Below are 10,000 nucleotides of genomic sequence, written 5' to 3'. Positions count from 1 at the left end.
ACTAACATTCGAAAGGTTTGTGCAAAAATTTAAATACCCTGTACACTAATAAACAAACTGTATATAGAACGGGGAATTTATAGATTCAATTATACAACGAACAAAGGAAAACACTCACTAATTTGAAATATGCAATCAATTTGCTATAAAGCATTGCAACACTTCATAGCAAATGCATACTAGTATTCGAACGGTTTGTGCAAATTCTAAAATACCCTGTACACTAATATACGAAGTGTATATAGGACGGGGAATTTATAGAATCAATTATACAACGAAGAAAGGAAAACACTCACTAATTTGAAATATGCAATCAATTTGCAATGAAGCATTACAGTACTTCATAGCAAATGATTACTACATTCGAACGTTGCATGCAAAAATTTAAATACCCTATATATAGAACGGGGAATTTATAGTCAATTATACAACAAACAAAGGAAAACACTTACTAATTTGAAATATGCAATCAATTATCTCTGAACCATTACAATACTTCATAGGAAATGCACACTAGCATTAGAACGGTTTGTGCAAAAATTTAAATACCCTGTTCACTAATATACGCACTATTTATAGGACGGGGAATTTATAGATTCAATTATACAACGAAGAAAGGAAAACACTTACTAATTTGAAATATGCAATCAATTTGCTTTAAAGCATTACAATACTTCATAGTAAATGATTACTACCATTCGAACGTTGCATGCAAAAATTTAAATACCCTATATATAGAACGGGGAATTTATAGATTCAATTATACAACGAAGAAAGGAAAATACTTACTAATTTGAAATATGCAATCAATTTGCTTTAAAGCATTACAATACTTCATAGGAAATGCACACTAGCATTAGAACGGTTTGTGCAAAAATTTAAATACCCTGTACACTAATATACGAACTATATATAGAACGGGGAATTTATAGATTCAATTATACAACGAAGAAAGGAAAACACTCACTAATTTGAAATATGCAATCAATTTGCTTTAAAGCATTACAATACTTCATAGCAAATGATTACTACCATTCGAACGTTGCATGCAAAAATTTAAGTACCCTATATATAGAACGGGGAATTTATAGTTTCAATTATACAACGAAGAAAGGAAAACACTTACTAATTTGAAATATGCAACCAATTTGCCTTGAGGTAACTCCACGCCAGAGGGTTCCCAATCTTATTCGTAGCCACTGCCTTGAAGGCGGTACTAGCATCTTGCTTTCGGATTCCATATTCCTCCGTGAAGATCCGTTCCAGATACCTGCGGTTCAAGGAATTTTTTTTTTTTTTTTTTTTTTTTTTTTTTTTTTTTTTTTTTTTTTTTTTTTTTTTTAAGAATATGATTAGTGTCGAATTTTATGATGAGCCAGATAAGCTGCTGTATCAAATCACCTTTGGAAATGAACATGGAGAAAATCATTTGATGATGTTTTATGTTGGAAAGGTAATATTACATATCAATTTGAAATGTTTTTTTTAGAATAGAAAATATTATAAATATATATATTAATATATGTATATATATAAATATATATATATATATATATATATATATAGAGAGAGAGAGAGAGAGAGAGAGAGAGAGAGAGAGAGAGAGAGAGAGAGAGAGAGAGAGAGAGAGAGAGAGAGAGAGAGAGGGGTATATGTGTAAACCTAATGTATGCGTGTATATATATATATATATATATATATATATATATATATATAGATATAGATATATATATAAATATATATATATATATATATATATATATATAAATATATATATAGATATATATATGTATATATATGTGTATATATATATATATATATATATATATATATATAATATACAGTATAAATATATATATATATATATATATATATATATATATATATATATAACGTGCGTGTACATGGAGAGAGAGAGGAGAGAGAGGAGAGGGAGAGAGAGAGAGGAGAGAGAGAGCGGAGAGAGAGAGAGAGAGAGAGAAATAATCACCTATAGAGATTCCAAGCATCCTGCGAACACCCAAGGGCTTGCAGGATCTGATCCTTTTCAGTGGCAACGTTGGACTTGGTGTAAATGGCGAATAATGCATCCCAGTCAGCTAAGGATCCTTTAGCTATTCCTGTGCACAGGACCGTGGCCTTGGCGTTGGGTTCCATGTACCTGAAAGCAAAAAAAAAAAATGTGGGTAATTTTGGTAATGTGTTTAATAAGTATTCGTTTTGCTGGGGGTCATCTGGTTCTGTTAACTATCTTTTCTATGGTTTCCGTTTATTATTATTATTATTATTATTATTATTATTATTATTATTATTATTATTATTATTGTTATTATTATTATTATTATTATTTTTATTTTTATTATCATTATTATTATTATTATTATTGCCTTGGTATATGGATATATTATCATTATGATCATTATTATCATTATCATCATCATTAATGTTATCACTGTTATTATTATTATTATTATTATTATTATTATTATTTATTATCATCCTTATGAATACTAACATTCCTGATAAACGTCATACTCATAACACAATCTTACACATACACACACACACACACACACACACTTGTTCTTGAAAAAAAAAAAAAAAAAAAAAAAGGGAGAGAAACTAACCTTGCTTGGTCTTGAATCCAGGGCTGGAAATACCCAAGGGCAGCATACTCGCAGAGCTGGTGGGAGTGTTTGCAAGCCCACTCCACGATTAATGTTCGTTTGAGATGAACCAAGTGGTCAACGCCTGGGTTCGTGAAATCGACGGCATTGTAGAACTTTTCTACTAGCGCTCGTATGTAGGTCTACAATAGTAAAGAAAAATGTATGGAATTTAATATCCACAAGACTATTAAAAAAAAAAAAAAAAAAAAAAGAAAAAAAAAAAAAAAAAAAAAAAAAAAAAAAAAACGTGCTACAAATTCGACGACATTGTAGAGCTTTTCTACTAGCACTCGTATGTAGGTCTACAATAGTAAAGGAAAATGTATGAGATTTAATATCCATAAAACTGTTAAAAATTATGCTGTTAAAAAAAAAAAGAAAAAAAAAAAGTAGGAAAATCGACATTGTAGAGCATTTTTACTAGAGCTCGTATGTAGGTCTACGATATTAAGGTAAAGTGTATAAAATTCAATATCCATAAGAACATTTGAGAACATTTGAAGGTTAGATGTTAGAAATAGGCCGTTAAAGAGAAAAAATCTACTAGTAATGTAAAATCGACGACACTGTATATCTTTTCTACAAGAGCTCATATATAGGTCTACAATACTAAAGGAAAATTTATAAAATTCAATATCCATAAGAACATTTGAAGGTCACACTGAAAAAAAAAAAAAAAAAAAAAAAGTCGGAAAATCGACATTGTAGAGCATTTTTACTAGAGCTCGTATGTAGGTCTACAATATTAAAGGAAAATGTATAAAATTTAATATCCACAACACATTTAAGGAAAATAGCCCAGTGAGGAAAGGAAACAAGGAAAAATAAATCATATTAAGAACAGAAACATTAAAACAAATATTTTCTATATAAACTACAGAAACTTAACAAAAGAAGAGGGAGAGAAATAAGATTTGAATAGTGTGCCCGAGTGTATCCTCGAGCAAGAGAACTCTACCCCAAGACAGTGGGAAGAGCATAATACAGAGGCCTATGGCAGGACCCAAGACTAGAGATCAATGGTTTGATTTTGGAGTGTCCTTCTCCTAGAAGAGCTGCTAACCAATAGCTAAAAAGTCTCTCCAACCCTTACCAAGAGGAAAGTAGCCACTGAACTAATTTATTATGATGGCTAGTTTTACCAATCTATTTCTACTCTTCTACCCTTACCAAGAGGAATGTAGTCGCTGAACTAATTTATTATGATGGCTAGTTTTACCAATCTATTTCCTCTCCTCTACCCTTACCAGGACGGAAGTAGCCACTGAACTAATTTGTTATGATGGCTAGTTTTACCAAACTATTTCCTCTCTTCTACCCTTACCAAGCGGAAAGTAGCCACTGAACTAATTTATTATGATGGCCAGTTCTATTAACCTATTTCCTCTCTTCTACCCTTACCAAGAGGAATGTAGCCATTGAACTAATCTATTATGATGGCTAGTTTTACCAATCTATTTCATCTTTTCTATCCTTACCATGAGGAAAGTAGCCACTGAACAAATTGATTATGATGGCTAGTTTTACCAATCTATTTCCTCTCTTCTACCCTTAGCAAGAGGAAAGTAGCCACTGAAATAATTTGTTATGATGGCTAGTTTTACCAACTCTTCTACCGATACCAAGAGGAAAGTAGCCACTGAACTAACTTATTGTGAAGAAGAAGAAGAAGTTCTAATAATCTATTTCCTCTCTTCTACCCTTACCAAGAGGAAAGTAGCCACTTAAATAATTTAATATGATGGCCAGTTTTACCAATCTATTTCCTCTCTTCTACCCTTACCAAGAGGAAAGTAGCCACTGAACTAATTTATTATGATGGCTAGTATTACCAATCGATTTTCCTCTCTTCTACCCTTAGCAAGAGGAAAGTATCCACTGAACTAATTTATTATGATGACCAGTATTACCAATCTATTTCCCTTACCTGTAGAAGCTCGTAGCCATCTGACCGTTGCATCATTCTCTCCAGATAAGCAAAGTTTGACTTGGCAGTACTCCAAGGGACATACTCAACTTCATTGTTGTCTTTGTACAGATAGTTGGTCAAAGAAAGGGCAATGTCGTAACTCAGCTTACCTAAAAAAAAGAAAAAATATATATATATATATTTTGAAATTATGCACCTTATAAGGTCAAAATTTATTTGGTTGGTAATTCAGCTTAAGGGCTATTGAGTGACAAAAAAAAATAAATAAAAAAAAATAAAAACTGCGAACTGATGATACAAATTGGAACGAAAGCTATTATTATTATTATTTGCTAATTTTTATTACTGTTGTTAATATTATTGTTATCTATTATTTATTTATCAATTATTATTATTATTATTATTATTATTATTATTATAACTATTATTGATTATTGATTGTTTATCATTATTGTTATTATTATTATTATCATTATTATTATTATCATTATTAGTTGTTGTAGTAGTAGTATTAGTAGTAGTAGCAGTAGTAGCTAAACTACAACACTAGCTGGAAAAGCATGATGCTACAAGCCCTAGGGCTCCCCCAAGGAAAATAGCCCAGCGAGTAAATGAAATAAGGAAATAAATAAACTATAAGAGAAATAATGAATAAAAATAGATAAAATATCCTAAGATCAGTAACAACGTTAAAATAGATATGTCATATATAAATATGTACAGTAAGAGAGACTTATGTCAGCCTGTTCAACATATAAATATTTACTGCAAGATTGAACTTCTGAAGTTCCAATGATTCAGCAATGCTGCCTGATCAGGAAAATAATTCCACAATCTGGTCACAGCTGGAATAAAACTTCTACAATACTGTGTAATTTTGAGCATTATGATGGATAAAGCAGGGCCTGTTAGAATTAACTACATACCTATAGTCAATTTTTTTAATGAGGCGCATTTGCAGCGGCTCGCAGCGGTGCCCTTTTAGCTCGGAAAAGTTTCCTGGTACCTGATTGGTTAGAATGATCTTGTCCAACCAATCAGCGATCAGGAAACTTTTCCGAGCTAAAAGGGCACCGCTACAAGTCGGTACAAATCTGCCTCACTAAAAAAAAAATACTATAGTACTAAGTATAGGAAGCTACAGTGTGGAAAAATCTAAATGCAAAGGATAGTCAAAATTATGAAAAAATCTCATGCAACATCATAAATTACTAATCAAATGACGGTGCCAAATATTAATATCAAGATTAGGAATAAGAAATTTAAAAGACCGCAGGTTTTAGGCCCAACAAATTAGGAGTTAGCAGCTGAAGCCTGTAATACTTAAACCATTAAAATAAATAAAAAACTAAAGATGAAGTGCGATGTGTATCTTTTAAAAGAAGCAGTAGGCCTATATTAATTTTACAGGAATTAAAATAATTTTCCGGGAGGCTCTTATTTTCACTATGCCCAGAGATTTTCATACATAATACAAAGGATTATTTGTAACGGTCTCTCTCTCTCTCTCTCTCTCTCTCTCTCTCTCTCTCTCTCTCTCTCTCTCTCTAAAAATGCTTGCAATATCCCTTGTTCAAATAAACACCTCTTTAGCAATGAAGAAATATCTGAAAATTCTAACAACAGTAAAACATAAAAAAATCCATTAAACTCTCAAACCAACATCGTAAGTTATTTTGTTTTGTTTTACCTAATTATCTCTCTCTCTCTCTCTCTCTCTCTCTCTCTCTCTCTCTCTCTCTCTCTCCTCTCTCTCTCTCTCTCTCTCTCTCTCTCTCTCATTTAGTATTTCACGCCATAACCATTTTCATTGATGGAATAAAGAATTCTCTCTCTCTCTCTCTTTTGCTATTTCATGCAATAACTATTAATATTGATGGAAAAAAAAATTCTCTCTCTCTCTCTCTCTCTCTCTCTCTCTCTCTCTCTCTCTCTCCTCTCTCTCTCTCTCTCTCTCTCTCTCTCTTTCTCATTTGCTATTTCATGCAAAAGCCATTATTATTGATGGAGAAAAGAATTATCTCTCTCTCTCATTCGTTATTTTACGTAATAACCATTATTATTGATGGAATAAAGAATTCTCTCTCTCTCATTTGCTATTTCATGCAATAACCATTTTTATTGATGGAATAAAGAATTATCTCTCTCTCTCTCTCTCTCTCTCTCTCTCTCTCTCTCTCTCTCTCTCTCTCTCTCTCTCTCTCTCTCACATTTGCTATTTTTTGCAATAACTATTATTATTGATGGAATAAAGAATTTTCTCTCTCATTTGCTACTTTATGTAATTCTCTCTCTCTCTCTCATTTGCTATTTCATGCAATAACCATTATTATTGATGGAATAAATTCTCTCTCTCTCTCTCTCTCTCTCTCTCTCTCTCTCTCTTCTCTCTCTCTCTCTCTCTCTCGTTTGCTATTTCACGCAATAACCATTATCATTAATGGAATAAAGAATTCTCTATCCCTCTCTCTCTCATTGGCTATTTTATGTAATAACCATTATTATTGATGGAATAAATTCTCTCTCTCTCTCTCTCTCTCTCTCTCTCTCTCTCTCTCTCTCATTTGCTATTTCACGCAATAACCATTATTATTAATGGAATAAAGAATTTTATCTCTCTCTCTCTCATTTGGTATTTCACGCAATAACCATATTTATTGATGGAAAAAAGAATTCTCTCTCTCTCTCTCTCTCTCTCTCTCTCTCTCTCTCTCTCTCTCTCATTTGCTACTTTATGTAATTCTCTCTCTCTCCCCATTGCTATTTCATGCAATAACCATTATTATTAATGGAATAAAGAATTTCTCTCTCTCTCTCTCTCTCTCTCTCTCTCTCTCTCTCTCTCTCATTTGCTATTTTATGCAATAACCATTATTATTGATAGAATAAAGAATTCTCTCTGTCTCATTTGCAACTTTATGTAATTCTCTCTCTCTCTCTCTCTCATTTGCTACTTCATGCAATAACCATTATTATTGATGGAATAAAGCATTCTCTCTCTCTCTCTCTCTCTCTCTCTCTCTCTCTCTCTCTCTCTCTCTCTCTCTCTCTCTCATTTGCTATTTTATGTAATACACAAGAAAAAACATTTCATGTACCAACAAATGATCAATACACCCCCATACAAAACTAACCTGAGCGAGCGAGCGCCATCGCATCATCAATCAGCTGGGCCCTATTAGTAACTGGCAATTTTCCAGGATCTGCGTTGAGGGTAGCGATAATATTAGCCCAGCTAGCATCGTCATAGTTGACCCTGTAGTATCCAGTCGCCTGGACGTTGACTAGAAGCCCGTCTCCCGGTGTGAGGCCTTCCTTTGTTATTGTGATCTCGCTCTGGTCTGCTCCCAGCCAGGTTTTAGGTAGCGTCTCGGTGTCCACTGGAGTGCCGAGGGTCGTGTATGAGATAGGGATCCACCATGTGTAGGTTTGGTCGGCCTTGTTTTGTCCTGACTCAGCGAGCAGGAAGCGACTCTGTGGTAATTTTATAAATGAGAACCATCTTAGCAGTACCAGCCGAACTCGGTTGAGTCCCTCGTCAGGCTGAGAGGAGCGTAGAGAGGAAAGGTCCCCCTTTTTTAATTTGGTTGATGTCTGGCATCATTGCATTAGTGGTCATTGATGTTATAACTGAGAAAAAAAATGTGATTTACTTCTGTTATGAATATTTTCTATTGTATGTAAATGTACTTGAATATTTATATAATTTGATTATTTATTCAATCTTAATAATTTATAATTTGTACTAAGTTTTAAAACGGGATTATTATTCTTCTGGTTTAGTGGTGCTATTCATATAGTAATTAGGTTATTTTGTGCCATGAAAATATTCTAGAATTTACAATAAATATGTAAATTAGGAGATTTAAAGATTTTGTATTTGTTTTTCCATATGAATAAAATATCGCCATTAATTTTAAAGCTTCGTTAGTATTTATTTCTTTACTAATCATAGAAGCGTATTTCAGCTGATTATGCAGAAGAAGAAGAGACCCCGAATATTTTTTTTATTTTACTTTCAAAATGTGAAGACAAAATAAATGAGTTCCAATACTTGAAAAAGTTTACTTATTTTTTTGTGCAGAAGTCAAGTAATTAATTGTTCCCAATACAGAAGTCAATTAATTAATTTTTCTCGGTACAGAAGTAAAATAATTAATTGTTCTCTATACAGAAGTAAAATAATTAATTATTCTTTATGCAGAAATTGAGTAATTAATTGTTCTCTATACAGGAGTTAAGTAATTAATTGTTCTCTATACAGAAGTCAAATGATTAATTGTTCTCTATACAGAAGTCAAATAATTAATTGTTCTTTATACAAAATCAAACATTCAACTGTTCTTTATATATTCTTTATGCTATAATCTTTTACACTGCTATACTTAATTACAAATTTACTATTGAGAAACACATTGGGCCTGTCTATTCTTCAACTGCAAAAAAAAAAAAAAAAAAAAAAAAAAAAAAAAAAGGCTATAATCATTTTAATGCTAAAAGCCCTTTGTAAATATTTCATGAGATACTGTAATATCACAGTATTCATACCGGAATAGTCTACATGAGAATTTATGGCTGCAAAGTTTCTAACAAGTGGCTAGGTGGATGGATATTCTCACAAAGAATCAAACAGGAACAGACGAAACTCTCAAGTTTATACAATATACAGTTTAGAGGTTTAAAGGCAGCTCATGAATACCAGAGGCAAGAACAGTGACATTTGCCTAGCTACCAGGACAGTGCCTTAGATACTGACGACATTCATATATGATCAGGGCCCAAGCACCCTCTCCACGCAAGCTAGGACCAAGGAGGGATAGGCAATGGCTGCTGATAACTCAGCAGGTAGACCTATAGCCTCCCCAAAACCCACTTCCTTAGCTCACAAGGATGCTGAGATTGCAGACACCAAAGAAACTACTGAGTTTGAGCGGGACTCTATCTCCCTAGTTGGATAAGCAAGATGCTATAAGCCCAAGGGCTCCAACAGGGAAAAATAGCCCCGTGAGGATAGGAAATAAGGAAATAAATAAATGATGAGAAGAAATTAACAATAAATCATTCTAAAAACAGCAACAACGTCAAAACAGGGATTTCATATATATACTATAAAAAGACTTATATGTCAGTCTGTTCAACATAAAAACATTTGCTGTAACTTTGAACTTTTGAAGTCCTACTGATTCAACTATCCGATTAGGAAGATCATTCAACAACTTGGTCACAGCTGGAATAAAACTTCTAGAATACTGTGTAGTACTGAGCCTCATGATGGAGAAGGCTGCCTAGTAGCCTATTACGAACAGGATAGAATTGCCCAGGAAGATCTGAATGTAAAGGATGGTCAGAATTATGAAAAATATACCATTACGAACATGACAGATTTCCAGGCAAGGACGTT

The 10,000-nt window shown here is 32.8% G+C and overlaps 1 protein-coding gene across 1 annotated transcript in view; it reads right to left on the bottom strand.

Annotated features, from left to right (window-relative positions):
• Window positions 1-10,000, bottom strand: part of LOC137616315 (aminopeptidase N-like) — a 36,513-nt gene that overhangs the window by 4,985 nt on the left and 21,528 nt on the right. The window contains exons 12-16 of the mRNA XM_068345963.1: window positions 7,734-8,073; window positions 4,597-4,748; window positions 2,628-2,809; window positions 1,991-2,161; window positions 1,127-1,270 (exon numbers count right to left, since the gene is read on the bottom strand). Of these exons, the coding sequence (XP_068202064.1) occupies window positions 1,127-1,270; window positions 1,991-2,161; window positions 2,628-2,809; window positions 4,597-4,748; window positions 7,734-8,073 (989 nt within the window). The remainder of the gene's footprint in view (window positions 1-1,126; window positions 1,271-1,990; window positions 2,162-2,627; window positions 2,810-4,596; window positions 4,749-7,733; window positions 8,074-10,000) is intronic.

Source organism: Palaemon carinicauda, chromosome 22, assembly GCF_036898095.1.
Source record: "Palaemon carinicauda isolate YSFRI2023 chromosome 22, ASM3689809v2, whole genome shotgun sequence".
NCBI lineage: Eukaryota > Metazoa > Arthropoda > Malacostraca > Decapoda > Palaemonidae > Palaemon > Palaemon carinicauda.
The sequence above is the reverse complement of the archived record's forward strand: the minus strand, read 5'-3'. Positions and strand labels throughout refer to the sequence as shown.